This window comes from Aspergillus multicolor (assembly GCF_047715735.1).
Source record: "Aspergillus multicolor strain CBS 133.54 unplaced genomic scaffold BDW74scaffold_47, whole genome shotgun sequence".
NCBI classification, from domain to species: Eukaryota; Fungi; Ascomycota; class Eurotiomycetes; order Eurotiales; family Aspergillaceae; genus Aspergillus; species Aspergillus multicolor.
This window is the reverse complement of record NW_027395998.1, coordinates 24,796-42,094: the sequence shown is the minus strand read 5'-3', so window position 1 is coordinate 42,094 and position 17,299 is coordinate 24,796. Positions and strand designations below refer to the sequence as shown.

The following is a 17,299-nucleotide window of genomic DNA, read 5'->3' as shown; positions in this document are numbered from 1 at the left end:
ATGTCTCAGAGTGCGTGCAAGAATCACACCTGCGGTTCTATGCCTAATTACTCAGGTACGTCGCAGATCGCGCTTGATTAATAAGTGCCAATGTAACACACTCCTGCACGAATTGTTTAGCCTCTCGCCAGAGTACAATACACCCGGGGTTATAGGAACAGCGTAGATCCTTTGAGTGCGCCATAGCTAGTGATGTATTGTCTGATTTGCTGTCAAGGCCAATAATATTGCATACTGTAAGCCTATCAGAGGACGTTGAATGGGGTGGGGAAGCCGAGGGACCTGTCAGGGCTATCCCGGCTGAAGCCTCGTGGCTTGGCTTGAGCTGAATCTACCATCATCAACCCTGCATTGATGTAACATGGGACGAAGACCCTACCGTCGCTGATCGGAAGATAGGAAGATAAGATGTGTCACCATAGCGAAGAATAAGGGTGCGAGTGCGAAAGAGGTCCAACCCCACGACATCTGTCGTTAGATGGGTTGTCCGAACCGTCATGGTCATAGTTTGGTCATCATGTAGGTATACGCGGTACCTCGAGTGTTGCTCTAGATTCATATATTCCCTACCCACTGTCGCAGTCAAATATCAGCGGGTGATGGCTGAGCTGGAGAGGGGCTGCGCAGCCCTCCAGCTGTGAGCGTGGACGAGATGGGACCGGGGTACAGCTGTTGCTGACAAACACCGCATATGGCATTCCCATTAGGAGGGCGCATTTCATGCAGGTTTGCTGACGAAGACAAAATCTCCGCTTGGCATGGCGTAAAATAGAGCGAGCGCTCGGATATTTGGGCTTATGCTTTGAGGAACTCGATAATGGGGGCCGCTTATCTGCCTCTTCACCCAATACGCAGACAAGCCCCATTGTCACCTAGGAATCCTTCTCGTATTCTGGATTCTCTGATGGGCCTTGAAACTGAAGGCGCCGGGTGCCAAGTTCGTCAGCAGGTTCATTGGCTACAGTCTACTGAATCTGATGCCCCTCGAATAACCCCGCCGACCTCCTGCAGGGATGAACCCCGTGAGATTGTGATTCAAACGAGAGTGGGGGACCAGAGTAACAGCCAGATCCATTCAGGTGCATTCACCGGTGGATTGTCAGCTATATCCTCAGATGTCAGCCCGCACACTGTCAAGCGGACTCCGATATAGGGTTAGATTGTCGCTCTCCCCTCCAGCATGAGTGAACCAAGCTTGACCATGATAAAAGCCGCCCTCCGCCGCCTCTCTTCCGCCCTAAGCACCTTCCTCCATTACTTCAAATCTTCAACCTCAAGAACCGCAAAGATGCCCTCCGCAGTCGCAGTCACGCACCCCAAGATGAACGGGTCAAAGCCCGTGCCCAACCCGCGCACCTACGACACCCTCTCCAAAACCCTCCTCTTCCCCAACCTCGAGGAAAAAGAATGGTGGGAGGCCACGGGCCCCATGCTCTCCAAGATGCTGGCCGACGCCAATTACGACATTCACCACCAGTTCCACTACCTCAACCTCTGGGCCGCACATATCATCCCCTTCCTAGGGCCCTTCCCCAAGTCCCGACCGGGTCTCTATAAATGCGCCCTCGGCGGCTTGGGGTCCATGGAGTTCAGCCAGAACTTCACCAAAGCCGGCGCGACTGTCCGTCTTACCTTCGAGCCGACGAGCTACGCCGCCAGTACAGGCCAGGACCTCTGCAACCGCGGCATGGTCGACGAGGCCCTCCGCCGACTGAAGCGCGTTTCCCCCGCCGTCGATCTAACGCTATACCACGAGCTCCTGTGCAAACTCACACTCACCGACGCAGACGAGAAAGCCCTCGTCGACCGCAACGCCGTCGCCGATCAGGCAGTCAAGACGCAGACCATGTTAGCGCTCGACATGAAGGGCGGCGAGATCGCAGCGAAACTGTACCTCGTTCCAGCGCTCAAGTCCCTAGCCACAGGAACACCGATGTGGACGCTCCTCCGCGACGCCGTCCGCGCCCTTGACGCATCCACAGGCGGGATCTTCGCTCAGGGGTTATCGAACGTGGAATCGTACATCGCGAATGCCCCGCCGAGTCTGCACGCAGACATGCTCTCCTGCGATCTAGTTGCACCCACAAAAACACGCTTCAAGATCTACGTCTCCGAATTCGACGTCAATTTCGACCGCGTCGTTGATCTCTGGACTTTGGGCGGGAAGATCCAGTCTGATGAAACACAGCAGGGTCTCAATATCCTCAAGGGCATCTGGGATGTGCTCGATATCCAGACTGGTCTGCGTCCGCCTCCTGATCTGAACCGTCCCAGCCCGACTCTCCCCCCTGATGAGCTGCCCATCGTCGTCAATCTTGAGATCAAGCCTGGTGGTGTCTATCCCCAGCCGAAGATGTACTTTGCCCTGCCCGGTCAGAATAGTCTTGAGGTTGCGACGGCCGTCGAGGGTGTGTTTCGCAGCTGGGGGTGGGAGGAGCATGCGGATAATTATATAAGGAATTTGCAAAGTTATAAGTGAGTGTTCTCGTTTACCCCCGGTGGATACGGTTCACTGTGAGAGCGGCTTGCTAACTTGGTGTCGAATATAGGCCCGATGTAGCCCTCGAAGAGAGCTCCAACGTCTTCTCCTGGCTGTCGTTCAGCTACAGCACGAAAACCGGGCCCTATGTGACGTTGTACTACCATTAGAAGTATGAGTCTCGTACGGCTGGCCGTGGCCATTCCATGTTTGGCATTTAGACGCATATCATCGTTGATAGACACGTTGTTTTTTTTTTGTTTCCCCACCACTCTCCGGGTACCTGCACGTCTTGACCACATCCCGAATCAATTCAGACAAGCATCGATTTGAACAATGGACTTCCATTCTTTCCTCCTGTCGGCCAAAATGCTGCCCCTCGCTAAAAATAGCATATCGTAGGTCTGTGCTTACGGGCAACCCGGTGTAACCCTAGGCACCGTGCATTGACTGCAGCCCCTCGGCCTATCACGGAGAAATACGGAGTAGTGGCTTGCCGAGTACCAAGATGCCGCATACTCTGGTCCCATAGGCAACAGTCAAAACTGCACTTTTTCAAGGGATGGATTTGTTTGTAGGCTGTCCGCTTGACGTACCTACGATAGTTGGCCAAGGTTACAGACCTTTGAGAGGGATATGAGAACGTCCCAACTGGGGTAGAAGATTTGAGCTACAGCTGCTTTGGTTATCTGGCACGACGATATCCTCTGGACAATCAGTGCGCCTCGGAAACACACCCTTCTAAGCTGTTCCTCCATTCTACCTATAATTTTTGATGCACTAGTGTCACGCTGGAGGCTCCGTCAGCAGTGCTCCCCATCGGCACTGCCTGACCAAGATGCGCAGCTCGGCGACCTCGATTTAACATGTCCATGGCTAATGAAGTCACAGGGCGTCGCGAATTATCATGTGCCTCAATGGTTTAGCGCGCCCTTTGTATGTTACCTTACTTATCCATGCCCCTACGTACGGTGAGTCGCCAAGATCTTACAGGGTGGTGGTATATGGTGGTGTTCGCAGAGTACCTGCGTCTGAGTATTGCTACGACCCGGGGTTCGTGGCTGTCTGTCTGTGGCTAAATCTATTGTAAGCCTCCAAAAATGGCTTATCTTTGACTGGTCGGTCTTCAGAGACCCACGGAGAAGGCCGAGGTCAGTAAGCTTTTTAAGCGACTTTCCCTGAGATGCTAAGGGTCATGACCTTCCTAGCCTATGGTCGGTTAATGTTCGCCATAGTTCTCGTCAGCAAAATGAGTAGTGGCTTTTTATCGGCGCGGTCCGCACGCCACGTGAGGGTTTACTGCGAGACACAAACAAACTATGGTATGGACCAATAAGATAACACAAAGTTCTCCTGAATTCCGGACCGGGGCTTCATCATGGTGGCTGGGGTTCGTTGATAGAATAGCACCCCACTCCAGTTTAGAGACACGAGGGGAGCGGGGGATTTGCGAAGGAGGAAGACGTCAACAGGAACACGTTGGCAGCCGTGATTGTTTCAGATCATGTCAACGTTCCTCCTGAAGGAAGCTGGACGACTCGAACATGAGGAATCAAGGCCCGTGCATACAATGGGACCGGTATCCCTGTTCCTGAATCGAAGTTGGCTAGGTATGCGTGGCCAGGGCAACAGTGGGCCACGAATAGACGAGAGTGGGCGAGTTACGCCTGCCCTGCATTATTTCTGCTCAGGCGCAAAGCCTCGGCATTGGAATCCAGGGGCGCAGGTAGAGGTTATTAATTATTTCTTGTCCTGACAGCCTTGGAAAGACCTTCAAGCAAGGCCCACCACGGTATCATTATTCTTTTCCTACCATGGCTATGGTGTTATAGGTACCTGGTATGTTTGGCAGTCAAACAGCCAAAAAAAGATCAACGATTTGAACAGATAGCGGATAACGGGGAGGCAAAGAACAGAGGATTAACCCGCGGGACGCTCGGACCTCTCTAGCCCTAAGCCGGAGATATGACTTGGCCAATCAACCGGTACCCGGTATACCCCCCTGTCAGGTCCATGTCAGGGTATCTGAGTCAAGGTGCGGGGAGTGAACGAGAATCCTGACTCGTTCCGGGAACATCTCCAGTGCCTCGCAGAGGATGACATTGTATAGCAGGATCCGGGATCCAGAATCAGCGAGGGGTCTGGCAGGAACAGCCGCAGTCGCGTCGTTCCCACCATCAAACCCCCCGCTTCCCCAGAGTTTTACCCCCGGATCCAGTACGAACGGAAAGGACATAACTCTCCTGTTCCCGGCAAATCGATTTTGGATTCCAATCTTCTTCTCACGCCTTCAATTGCACCCGATGTAGAGGCAACGGCACCCACTGCCATGGACAGCCTTCCACAATGTGCGGTATGTTGTGCCTCACCATTACTATTGCAGCGATGTCTGAGTGCTGAGACGGGTTGCTAGCTGATCTGCCTGATCGGCGCCCTGAGCAACAGTACATGCGACGTGACCGACTCGGCCTGTATCTGCGCCGACACCGAACTCAATGCGCAGCTTACGCCGTGTATGCTCGCGACCTGCACCGTCAAGGAGTCGTTAAGTTCGTCTATTCTGCCCCACTCAGAGTCATAGACACGAATTGATATCCATTGCAGCGGCACAGAACTACTCGTACTCGACATGTCAGTACCCAGCCAGCGAGAATACTGTGACGTTCCCAATTGTCAACATCATCGGCATCATTGTTGCAATCATCTCGGTCGCTTTGCGAATAACATATCGCGTACTAGCTGGGCAGCTGGGACTTGATGATTATACAATCGTTGCTTCTCTTGTACGATAATTCCCCTGCTCGATCCGGTTGTGTAGTGCTAAAAAACCTTCAGCTCGTTGCGGCAGGCATCTCTGGCGTAGGATTCCCATGTATGTTTCAACAAAGCACATACATAACCTCTATACTGGAGCGGTCTAACATGAGCAGTAAAATCCCACGGCCTCGGCAAAAACATCTGGACCGTCCCCTTCGCCGACATCAGCGCCACAATGAAGCTCTTCTTCATCGAGGAAGTGCTGTACACAACCTGCACGGCCCTCGTCAAAATTTCCATGTTGTTCCTATACCTGCGACTGTTCCCGAACGTCCTTCTGCGCAAGGCCATCTTTACCTCACTTGCCATCACAGCGCTGTGGGCTCTGGGCTCGTTCTTCGCGCAGGTGTTCAGTTGCAAACCGATAAGCTTCTACTGGAATCAGTGGGATGGTGAGCACGAGGGGCGGTGTAGCAGTCACAATGCGCTGCTTCTTGCGCATTCGATTATTAATATTGTGCTTGATATACTGGTGATTGTTCTGCCTATGCCTGTACTTGTCAGGCTGCAGATGAGTATTGAGAAGAGGGTGGGGATGTGTCTTATGTTCGCTGTTGGACTGGTGTAAGTTGCCAACATCCCTTCATTCGATTTGGGTTATGTGTGGCAAAGTGGTACTGACAAGCGTGGCGGGTTAGGGTTACCGTCATCAGCGTCCTGCGCCTTGTTGAGACAGTCGGGTTTAACGACACCACCAATCCCACCAGTACGTCACCACAGTCTCTCACCACACTCTCCTTGGAAGCATACTAACATGGCCACTGCTGCAGAGGACTTCGTCCCCGTCGGCGTCTGGAGCCTCCTCGAAATCGACGTCGGAATCATGTGCTCGTGTATGCCGGGTATACGGGCATTGTGCAAACGGCTCTACAACACACTCCGCAACAAGCGAGAAAGCACGGAATACAGTAACGGCTCAAGGTCAAGGTCGAGACAGAACAAACCTGGAAGCGGGGGTTCAGGCTCGACTGTCAAATCCAACAAGTCCGACCCAGACTCAGGAAACCCCGGCCAGTTTATTAGGCTTGAGGAAATCGATAGTACGGACGCAGATGCAGATACAAGCTCGGAGAACCATCTCTGGCCGCTCCGCGAGTTTCCTGCTGTGACTGTACCATCGAAGGACTCTGCGTCTCTAGCAAGCTTCACCTCGACGGGAACTACACAGATACCAGGCCAAAGCCATGGTCGGGGTCGTCAGCTGCAAACACCGTCTGAAAGCAGCTTCAGCCGCAAGCCATCGCCCTTGTTGCCGGCAATGAGAGATCCGCATGGCCACCAGTGTTTGTTTTTGAAGAAGACTGGATCCTCACGGGCGAGTAAGAGCTCGGCGCATTTTACGTGGTTTAGGGATAGGGACTCTATGTACTCGTAGGCGTCGCTCTATATATGGAATGTGTCTACGGCAAATGGGACTACGCGTCTTTGTTGACATTTGGATTTAGGAAGGCCTTGTTTCTACAAGTTTATTCAACAAAGGAGATATTTGTTTCTATTGTACCTGGGTGCACATCTGTACAATGCCGTGTTTCAATGGTATGTATCCCAACATGAATAGTCAGAGAACAGAGAGGCACATGGCCCTCCCTCGGATACGGTACATAGGTAACTCCCAAGCCACCCGAGCATCCCAAACACCTCTCTCACAACCAAGTAAACTAAAAAAAAAAAAAAGAAAAACCAGACAACATGACGTTCGTACCATATTAAAACAACAACTTCCTCCCATCTTATCCCACCATCGTACCACAAAGCTCTAAACTCCAAACTGAACGTTGAGCACATCTAAAGCTCCTCCTCCTCCACGACCTCAAACTCCCCATCAACATCTACCCCTCCCTGAGCATTTGGCACAACCCAATCCACAATCGCCCCATTCGCCGCCTCATCAAGATCAACCCACGCCCCCGGCCGATGCCGCCCACCCAGCTCCGGATCCCCGGGCATCATCTCCGTTATCCCGCCAAACGCAACCTCCTCCGCAACGCCCGCATTGAATATGTCCAGCGCGTAGTCGAGCGAGCTCAGCTGGAACCCACTGCCCGGCGTGTTGGCGCTCCAGCCGATGAAGTTGCCCCGGCCGGTAGCGAAGATCTCACTGCGGCGGGGGGATGATCCCGGGGGAAGGGTGCGTGGTTGCTTTCGAGTTGGTGTTTGGGACATAGGCATTGGCATAGCTGCAGGGCGGGGGATTGCAGCGCCGGATGGGATCTGGATGGGGCCCTGGGCGGTAGCATGGGGTATAGGTATAGAGCTGTTTGCGGCTCCACTGGGGAAGTGTAAAGGGCGCTGAGCATTTGCGACAGCTTGATGGAGAGGGCGTTGCATGTGCGCGGCATCGACGGGGAGAGGGCGTTGGGCGCCTTGAGCGGGTACACCGCGCCGTGGGACTCTAACGGAGAAAGGATGACGTGCTGCTTCAACTGTGGGGATAGCATGACGTTCGGCTTCAATGGTAATAAGGCGCTCTGCTGTTCCATCGGGTACAGCACGACGCTCGGCTGGGGGAGGCAAAGGGCGCTGCACTCCAGCTTCTCCAACTGGGATGGGACGCTGTGCCGATCCAGCGGGCATACGGTGCTGTGCTACTTCGGCGCGTAAAGCACGTCTTTCAGCTGCATGCCGCGCGGCACGGGTACTCTGACGAGCCTGGTGGTTTGTGTTTTCTTGCGGTTGGTGTTCCGCTTGGTGTTGGGCCTGCATTGGTCGGTTCCCTTGGACAGGTACAGGCTGAGGCACAGAGACAGACTCACGCTCCAGCTGCTGTTGTATCTCGCAAAGCTGCTGCAGAGTGTGCGAGTAAGTCCACCTGCTTCAAAATGTCCCTTGTTTAGCGGGATGGCTTACTTGAGGTTGAGCCTGTGCCGCGTTCTGGTTCTGGCGCGGGTTCTGCGTGGCGCTTGCACGTCCAGGATTCTGCATACCATTCTGTATAGTGATAGAATCGTCCATGTCCATGTTCATATTCATCGGTGTGAACTGATGGTTTACGTCGATGGATTGGTTCAGATTACGAGAGCCAGACACGCGGCGGATGGTCTGTCCCTGGGCTGGATTGACTCGAGCTCCAGTGTGACCCGCGGTCTGACTTTGGTTCTGCTTCCGTCGGAAGGGTCCAGGACTTTGACCCTGGTTCTGTCTGCTGTTGCTGGTAGCCATTGGCGCTCCCTGCTGTGTGGTAATCTCGCTGAAAGGATTGCTCTATCCAGCCACGCCTCGCATGGACTCTCTCGGGCCATGGTTAACTTGAGGCTGAGCTTGAGCTGGAGACGGACCTGCGTTCTGATTCCGACTCTGTTTCTGTGTGGGACGTCGAGAATGCTGAACCTCGTTCTGCGTGGTATGATTGGAGGCCATAGAGGCTCTCTGCCGTGTGGCTACCAATTCGAAGGGATTGCTCTGGCCAGCCACACCCCGCATGGACTGTCTCGGGCCCTGATGACTTTGAGACTCAGCTTGAGACTGAGCTTGAGACTGAGACTGAGCTTGGGCCTGCGGCTTAGCCTCATTCTGATTCTGATTCTGGTTTTGCGTGGCACGTCTCGGATTCCGAATATCGTTCTGAGGGCTGTTGTTGGAGCTAGAGGCCATCGATGGTCCCTGCTGTGTGGCTACCCCCTCGAACGGATATTGTGAGTTCCGGCCAGGCCGGGCATCCATGGGTTGTGTAAGGCCAAAATTGTCCTGAGACTGAGCCTGGCCTTGAGAGCGAGGCTGGGGCTGTGTCTGAGATTGGCCCGCGTTCATGTTCCGTGTAGAACGTACAGGATCCTGAGCCCTATTCTGCACGGTGTTTGAGCCAGAGGCATCTGGTGCTCCATGTACCTGCTGAGTAGTTACCTCTTTAAACGGATTCCGAGACTGGACGCCGCGGTTTGTATGCATGGGCTGTCTAACAGCATGGCTGTTTTGAGACTGAGCTTGAACGTGAGCTTGAGCAGTGTTTTGATTCTGGTTCTGCGTGTCACGTACAGGATTGCGAACCTCGTTCTGAATGGTGCTCTTGGAGCTCGAGGGATTTGGTGATCCATGAACCTGCTGTGTGGATACCTCTTCAAACGGGTTCCGAGACTGCAGGCCAGGTCTGGTATGCTTTGGCTGTCTAGGGCTTCGACTGTCCTGATACTGGGCCGCGTTCTGGGTCCAATTCTGTGTGGGACGTCCACGGTTCTGAACTTCGTCTGGAATGCGGCTGTTGGAGCTGGAGACATTTGGTGATGCATATACCTGCTGTGTGGTTACCTCCTCGAACGGATTCTGAGACTGCCGGCCAGGTCTGGTATGCGCGGGCTGTTTAGTGCCTTGATGGACCTGGGACTGACCCACGTTCCGATTCCGGGTCTGCGTGGGACGTCCAGGTTTCTGAATTTTGCTTTGCATCCTGTTGATGGAACTAGACGCCATTGGTACTACTTGCTGCTGCTGGCTTCCTTGATCGACCTCAGGCTGCTTCGTGCGTGGGCCGGGAGAGGCATGTATATGCCCGGCTTGTCCCGGACCCGAGGCGTGACCTAAAGGAAACGCGTTCTGCGCGGGCTGTCCAGGATCAAGGAACTGGTCGTCGCTCTCCAACTCCGCAAACATCATATCGAAGTCGTTTGGTACGAAGTTTTCATTTGGAGCATTGACCTGCGCGTTCGTGTTCGCGTTCATGTTTTCTGAAGGTCCATGCATAGTCTGTCCCCCGTGTACTTGGAGGAGTGCAGGATTAATGAAGCCCGAGACATCCGGAACGGTCCCATCGTTGTGGTGCGTCGCCGCGTGAGTCCGTACTGGTATGTCTTCCGGTGCAAGCGCAGGCAAGCCCAGACGCATTGGTATGTCATCCGGTGTCTCATGACGACGACGTTTATGCAGCGCGCTCTGAGATATATCCAGCGCCCCAATGGAGCTAAAGCTCGAGAGGCCTTCTGGTATCGCAGCGACTCTGCGCACGCGTCGGGTAAACAGCGAGCTTTGAGCGATGTTCAGGGTGCCGATGGACGTAGAGGTTGGGACATCCTCAAGAGGCGGTGCGAGGGTGCGTACAGGATGATGACGGGCCTCGAGCACCGTTGGGAGTTCGCGGTGGGCAGTGGTAGGGTTGATATTGCTCGAGGTCAGGCGCTGTTGTGACACCACGGTTCTGGTTATGTTGCGGATTGCGGCTTCGTTGGCAGCATTGTGAGCTGCCCTGTTAGGGTTGTTGGAAGACATGCTGATTGATGCTTGCGAGGGCTAATCTCTGGGTAAATCCTGAAAGCAATGAGCACCCTGAGGCAAATGCTTTCAATATGGGAGTTGTAGAAGGGGCGGATTTCGCATTGAAACGTCAGGGTAGTCTGCAAGGGTAAATATGGCTCTGAGACCTGGGAAGAAGAGGGTTGGATGTGGAGGATGGTGTTGAATTGCGTGGCTATTCGGAAGATTACTTTTATGCTAACGGAGAGGACTTGTGGAGTACAGGTCGGGCATGCTTGTTCCCATATTCAACGTGGCTCGCTGCCAATATTTGGAGATCCATTCACTGCTTCATTCACTCATGATATACCTACATCAGGCTGGACTGCTTCAGCAAATGCACTCACTGTCCTCTCTGTACGTCATCATCTATGCATTCACCATATCAAGCATCTAGTCTTTGATAGCAGCATGAACAGGCCAACTTGGGGCTGATTCTGCTTCGAAGGCTTTTCTTCGGAGACATTATCATTTGCTATGATGAGTTCTAGAAGTTAGTCCCCCCTCCCCCCTCATGGAAGTAGCATCTAGAGGTCAGGCTTTATATGCCCTAGCTGGAGCTCTATTTAGCGCCCTCCTTCCTTAGCTCGCATTATGCACGAAGCTCGAGGTCCGATATTCGTGCTGGAGGCGGCTACACGTGTAGTAACTCTCCTCGAAACCCAAACAACAGGAGGCTATGGTATCTAATGGTAGGACACGTGGGCGATCTAGCTGTAATCAGACCACATGGTGGCGAGACTACGGCGAATGCCAAAAGTGTGGCCATTGGCATCAACATTGACGACTTTTCAAGTCGCAAGACAACATCTCCCATACTATAGTAGCCATGGAGCGCTGGAAAGTATCGTGAGCACACTAATGTACCGCTTAGTCCGCCGAGTACAACGCCAACCAACCCTTATTCTGATGTGGTATAGTTTGCTATTTCATGAAGGTACCAGGGAAATAGATCTGCAACTACACCTCCACTAAATAACATGTAGGTAGACCGATAACAAAAGAGCAATCAAATTCACGCCTCGAACCAGACACCGCCCGTTAAGGTGCGAACCACCTGCATCCGGATGGAAGTACCATGTCAATCCAACCTGCTTAAGCCCCAGACGGCGCCACACAAAGAAGCCCCAGATCAGCCTGATCGTAAAAAACATCGTCAGTATACAGCGTGACGACTAAGACAGACACAGACACAGATAGAGCTTAGGTATACATACCGCGGGAATAGCACAGCAGCGAGCCTGCAATCCAGCGTCCGAGCACCTCTGCCTGAACTCGGTCGTGCTGGACACAGTCCCAGGACCGCGACAATCAGCGGCCACAAGGCGCTCGACGTCGAAGGCGCAGCAGAGCGGGTTGGAGTAGAGGATGCTGGGGCAGATGGCGCCTTGGCGGGTTTCTAGGTTGGTGTTGCTAATGGTGTCGATGGGCGTTGCGTGCACTTGGGCTTGGGGAGCGAGCGCGAAGCTGACGAGGAGGGATAGGGCGATTTGCTTAAGGTTCATGCTGACGTGTATTGTGGAATTGGAATGAAAGCGCTTGGTGGCTTGGGTATTGGTATGACCTAGTATGGATGCTACTCAGTGTCTGGGATAGAGAAGGCAATGAACTCGATGTGATGTGGTCCGGCGGGTGGCCCAGGTGGTATTTATGCTCGTTGCCGCGGGGAGGGGCCCTGAGGTATTGATAAACAACCATCATGAGGGTCGGCGAGTTTCGTTGACGTAAACTCTTGGATCCAAAGGAACGATGAGCGCAGTTCATCTGCCTCTAGTCGAGAAGAGCGGCGTTGCGAAGTGGACGAATAAGGTTGGATCCGGATGGATGTTCGCTACCGGAGCGTTGGTATTCGTCCATGTTCGAAGTTCTGAAGCACACCCAGTCTCTTGAGTGGTTTCCTGGTGTCATCATATCTTATACAACCCCAGGAACCCATGTCTAGCTGGTAAAATGATATCCAGTGTATCGGGTTAGATCTTGAGACTACCATACCGTGCCAGCAGGGTTAAGAGCTTCCTACCATATCCATCATAGATGTTCCTAAGGCCAACAGAGTTTCGATCAACCAAAAGTCTGCCGCGACATGTCTGCACGTTATACCTCTTCAACATGTACTTATACCCCCGGTAACATAAACAATATAGCGACAGCTTCCACCGCAAGTACCCCCACGGTAAGCCCGGCAGACGTCAGATCGCGGGCGCGGCCATAGCGCTCCCAGGGCTGCTTACTCGCAGAACTCCGACCAACAACATGGCTTGGTAGGCAGCCCTGGAGGGTTTCTCTTTTGCCGAGAGGGGTATAAAAAGCAAATCATGGTACCTTCATGGTTTCCCCTGCACAAGGCCGGGGTTGTATAACCAACCACATCTATATGCGGGCATCGCCCAACTCCTCCAACTTTGGAACATGGTCCTTGGCTTTCTACATCTTCGGTGGCCGAAGGTCAGCTCGATAGCAATCATAACGCACTTCAAACAAGGTCACTCCTACCATTACTGAAGGTGCGATATCCTTCCGATGCAGCATCGCAGTCTCCATAGTTTGTGTGAGACTGTCTCACGTAAGACCATACGTTCGATCCTCAGCTTAGAGGAAATGGGCCTGCCGGTTGCTTGGACTGCTACACTGCTCTTTATGTCATTTGGTTTAGAGATATTATGAGGTTTCGGACGTGCGAATGGAAGAGATCGTCTCGTCATTGATGAAGCCTGCATCTAGATAAACAGCTTCTTAGATCCAGCAGGTAATAAGCAGAGCGACGTGCTAGGATTCAATATCTACTATATTACCAGGGGAGGAAAGACAGCCTAGCATACGTAGCACCCTTCGGAGATGTTCGGGGTACCCCGAGTACACCAGGCGACCTGTCAGCGTCTAGCTAGCTGCAGGCATACCCCATGCACCACGCAGCATCTAATAGTTCATGCAACGCACTGAATCTAAGCCACTTACATATCTTGTCCAACCTCCGATCGATGAGGGCAACAAGAATGGTATTGTATTTGGTACCCTCGACTTTCTCTCCCTTTCCTACATATGCCATTTTAGGGTACTCTGCCGGCGCCCCCTTGGACAGGCTGGGCTATAGGCACAGATTAGCATACCATAGTGACTGACTACAATCTCCGAGCATGGTAGCATAGATTCACCCCCGTTCCTGACTAAGGTCAATCAAGTTACCGAGACTATCCCACCTGGATAGGCGTGTTGACAGGCTGTACTACCAGGGTAGCATGAAGTGTAAAGGCTGAATGGTGAAACGAACCCCGGCCCCAAGTTATAGTACAATGAGCAAAGCCCGCACTACGATCGGCTTGTATCAAATTGGCTATGGTATTTTCTGTTCTTTGTTATGCGTGTCGACGTGCAGAGGGAACAGAACAGGGATAAGTGAGCTGACATGTCACTAACCGCGGCGCCCATCGCTTATCCAAGCCCGGAATACGGCCAGGCAGTCCTTATGGCCACTCTTGAGCACAGCTCAGCTTTAGTTTAGATCCTCCTAGCCCCCGGCTGCAGCATCGCCATCCGTCCGTACCTCTCCGCCGTCCAAACTCGCATGCTCTTCCCGTACAGAATCATTGGAATAATGGTCAGCGTCATAGCTGTTGCGATGCAAGCCACCGCTATGAACATATTGATAAGACCAGATGCCTCGATCCACGGCGTTAGGGCAAAAACAAACACCGTCGCGAGACCGTTGCGGACGAAGGCTACCCCGACGAGGGCATCGCCGACAATCTATAACAGTTTATTAGTATCATTGAACGGCATAAGGTCTAGCGGACAGTATCACGTACCTCCTGGTAACAATCAGCAAGGTATGTCAGCGCACAGGCGCCAATGCAGAACATGGCGAAGCCGAAGATGCCGCTGCCGAGAGCGAGGGACCACCAGGGCCAGCCCTAACATATGTTAACCTTGGAATGACCCCCGGTGCGTTCTGAGAGGCGCTTACCTTATCTAATCCGATGCCAAACACGAGCAACCCCACGGGTGTCGCGAGGATTGCAGGTAAGCCCGCATGTAGGCGCGTCTCAGGCTCAAAAATCCCATTGTTCCGCTTCGCCCGCCAGAGAACGTACCCATCGTTCACCGGTCCGCTGAGGATTCCACCTATGACGCCTCCTATGAACGGCGGCAGATTGAACAGACCGATTTGGGACGAGTTGTACTTGTATGGTGGCAGGGCGAGGTATGAGGATTGAGTTGTCGCGATTATCGAGAACCAGGAGAGGAAGCACCCCCAAACGAACGCCGTGAAGGTGACCGCTGGGAACGAGACAAGAACTACCAGCGGTCGCTTGATGTTGTCGACGATGGAGTTGTCCGTCTTGGTTATCAGGGCGAGTCGTTCCCTGTATGACTTCCGCCTATAGGGTGCTGCCCCTTCTTCCACTCCGACTGGGGCGTTAGTATCTGATTTGATAACTACATGATCGCCAGGTTGTCCAAGAAACGTCGGAATGTACTTCGTCTCCTCGAACGCAAACAGAAACAGCAGCGTGTTGATGACAAGCATAATAGACGTCCACCACCAAATCCACCGCCACCCCTGCGCGGTCGCACAGTATCCCGCCGCAACAGGGGCAAGATACGCACCCATATTAACCATAAAGCTATAAAACGCGTTAGCGGTCGCACGTTGATGGACGAAGAAGATATCGACAATTGTCATCTGCACAAGAGCTTCGCTGACAGCGCCTGCAAAGCCGTTTACAGCGTTGATAGCGAGTAGCTCGGCTGTCGTGTTCATCTCAGCTTGCCATATTCCTGTCGCGAGTTGGACCGCTGAACTGAGGATGTAGATACTCCGCCGACCGTATTTTATGGCGAAGGGGATAATGAGGATACAGCCCACTGCGAGGCCCGCGAGGTTTGCGGCGAACGAGTTGTTCAGATTCGACCAGCTGATTCCGAGTTCTGCGTTGAGGTCGACCCAGATTACGGTGCCAATGTCGAGCAGGACGAATGTTGCGAGGGTGTAGAAGCTGGCGAGGGCGAAGTTGAGGATTTTTCGGCGTTGGGACCAGTTCTCCGAATTATCATCAGTATCAGAATGTCGCCAGCGCTGCTTAGACTCGACTACCTACCAAGGGGTCATTTGGGTCATCGGTGGGAGTTGGCTTGAGGACAACGACTGCTTCCTGCCCATGTTGTACTACCTTATCAGTCTATGGTCACTGAACTGCTACATCTTATCCTCACTTACAGTCTTCAATTGTGACGGTGCCCGGGGGCTCATTAGAAACAGCGCAATCCTCCATTATGGCTTGTTTAAATCAGTTGTCAAGGGAAGTTGAGGGGGACGGTCCCAAGATATCGACTCCCAGAAAAGCCGACACAAGGGATGATTATCTTCTCCAACCCCCAACCTGTGCTTATCAGAACCCATCTACCCCAAAGCGGAGATAAACGATCTCTTGTTATCAACCAATCAGCTCAAATTGCGAACCGGGGGATTAATAGAGCTGCTATGACAGCAAGGATCCCCGCAATCTCGTCGAAGCTGCGGCTTAGCTGTGGTTAAGCACATCTATGGTATGGTATCTCTCCCAATCTTGGGCGTGGCGGCAAGTTTTGTTACCTGTCCCCGTGAGCTGTATAAATAGACACAATAAGTTGCAACTGAGGACCTACCAGGGACCATCTCCTGGCGACACGATATTTGCTACCTTTTCAGGGCTTTCATCTTGAAGCAATGAGTTAGGTGGGATTGTGTCAATCCATCTGACCGCGTTAATTAGGTGCAGACACGATTATAAAGATTGACTTCAACCCTTCCATTTAATTCCTGCCTCACCATCCACCCTCACAATTCTGGAAACACCATGCATGCCATTTATCGACATGTTCGTCACACCCCATCTCTCCAAGCCGTATCTGCACCCGTCGCCCTCAGTCTTTTGGATCAACGCCAGCGATATCCGGGAGGTCAAGTCCGGAGCTCACCCGAAACTTTGTGCGGATCCAACCTCTCGGGAAGAAGCCGGCAATTTCCCAGTCGATGATTCTGATCGAGCCGGTAACGGGGACATTTTCGACGATGATGGTCCCGGGGCCAAGGTCTAGATGGCAGAAAACGAGCTGCGAGCCATGCAGCCCGATCGTTTGGCAGTTCTTCAGGAGCGTGCCGGGTTTGAAGTCGGGCTCGCCGGCCTGATGGATTTGGTTGAGATAGCCCTCTCGCACACCCCGGCCGTCGACTCCTCCGAGTCTCAGATTCTCGTCGTCGCGCTTCCACGATCCCATCTCCTTGCAAGCATTCGCGATAGAGTTAACATAATGTGTTCTCCACCCTTCTCCGAGCGTTGACCACGCGTCGGCGTGAGTCCGTCCTTCAACGAGGGTAAGGAAGAGGTAAGACCGGTCCTCGGTCTCCGCGGCATAAAGGACACGGGGAACATCGAAGCTGGGATTTTTGGAGTGGACATATGTGATTATCATGTTCTCTGGTGTTACATTTTCCACTCTAATTTTCACCTTCAACAAGGCGCTGTTGCCGACCAACCAGACGGCGTAGGCATCGCCCACGTCGTGAACCAGAGCAATCGTAAAGTCGCGAGGGGGCAATGGCACTGCTGCCAGTAGAGGATCTGCGGCCTTGCTGGCCTCATAGCTAGTGTTGCGTCCAAAGGGTCGTACCAGGTTGCTGTATCGGAGTGGCCGCGCGGTTCGGTGCAGGAGAATAGGGCCGATGAGCCATGTGTCGTTGTCCACTACCTTGATGGATTCTCTGACCGGGTTGTCAAGCATTCTGAGGATGAATCTCATGGCTAT

The 17,299-nt window shown here is 53.1% G+C and overlaps 7 protein-coding genes across 7 annotated transcripts; 2 read left to right on the top strand and 5 right to left on the bottom strand.

The window, feature by feature from the left end:
* Positions 1-1,321: 1,321 nt before the first annotated feature.
* On the top strand, positions 1,322-2,649 carry BDW74DRAFT_171396 (uncharacterized protein; the record flags this gene model as incomplete). Its single annotated transcript, XM_073727301.1, has 2 exons — positions 1,322-2,475; positions 2,550-2,649. 2 exons carry the CDS (start codon positions 1,322-1,324, stop codon positions 2,647-2,649), a joined length of 1,254 nt encoding a protein of 417 aa, XP_073578313.1.
* A 2,159-nt stretch (positions 2,650-4,808) lies between these two features.
* BDW74DRAFT_171395 (CFEM domain-containing protein) lies at positions 4,809-6,671 on the top strand (the record flags this gene model as incomplete). The annotated part of the gene is made up of 8 exons (XM_073727300.1): positions 4,809-4,832; positions 4,893-5,028; positions 5,084-5,262; positions 5,315-5,351; positions 5,410-5,860; positions 5,935-6,002; positions 6,067-6,427; positions 6,479-6,671. 8 exons carry the CDS (start codon positions 4,809-4,811, stop codon positions 6,669-6,671), a joined length of 1,449 nt encoding a protein of 482 aa, XP_073578312.1.
* A 410-nt stretch (positions 6,672-7,081) lies between these two features.
* On the bottom strand, positions 7,082-8,455 carry BDW74DRAFT_183540 (uncharacterized protein; the record flags this gene model as incomplete). Its single annotated transcript, XM_073730537.1, has 2 exons — positions 7,082-8,080; positions 8,144-8,455. The coding sequence occupies 2 exons, from the start codon at positions 8,453-8,455 to the stop codon at positions 7,082-7,084; spliced, it is 1,311 nt and encodes a 436-aa protein (XP_073578311.1).
* A 42-nt stretch (positions 8,456-8,497) lies between these two features.
* On the bottom strand, positions 8,498-10,492 carry BDW74DRAFT_183539 (uncharacterized protein; the record flags this gene model as incomplete). The annotated part of the gene is made up of 1 exon (XM_073730536.1): positions 8,498-10,492. The coding sequence occupies one exon, from the start codon at positions 10,490-10,492 to the stop codon at positions 8,498-8,500; it is 1,995 nt and encodes a 664-aa protein (XP_073578310.1).
* A 1,119-nt stretch (positions 10,493-11,611) lies between these two features.
* On the bottom strand, positions 11,612-12,021 carry BDW74DRAFT_183538 (fungal hydrophobin-domain-containing protein; the record flags this gene model as incomplete). Its single annotated transcript, XM_073730535.1, has 2 exons — positions 11,612-11,653; positions 11,734-12,021. 2 exons carry the CDS (start codon positions 12,019-12,021, stop codon positions 11,612-11,614), a joined length of 330 nt encoding a protein of 109 aa, XP_073578309.1.
* Positions 12,022-14,011: 1,990 nt separating this feature from the next.
* Positions 14,012-15,786, bottom strand: BDW74DRAFT_188977 (uncharacterized protein; the record flags this gene model as incomplete). Its single annotated transcript, XM_073731855.1, has 5 exons — positions 14,012-14,260; positions 14,320-14,424; positions 14,478-15,554; positions 15,613-15,680; positions 15,732-15,786. 5 exons carry the CDS (start codon positions 15,784-15,786, stop codon positions 14,012-14,014), a joined length of 1,554 nt encoding a protein of 517 aa, XP_073578308.1.
* A 631-nt stretch (positions 15,787-16,417) lies between these two features.
* Positions 16,418-17,275, bottom strand: BDW74DRAFT_183536 (uncharacterized protein; the record flags this gene model as incomplete). The annotated part of the gene is made up of 1 exon (XM_073730534.1): positions 16,418-17,275. The coding sequence occupies one exon, from the start codon at positions 17,273-17,275 to the stop codon at positions 16,418-16,420; it is 858 nt and encodes a 285-aa protein (XP_073578307.1).
* Between the last annotated feature and the right edge of the window lie 24 nt (positions 17,276-17,299).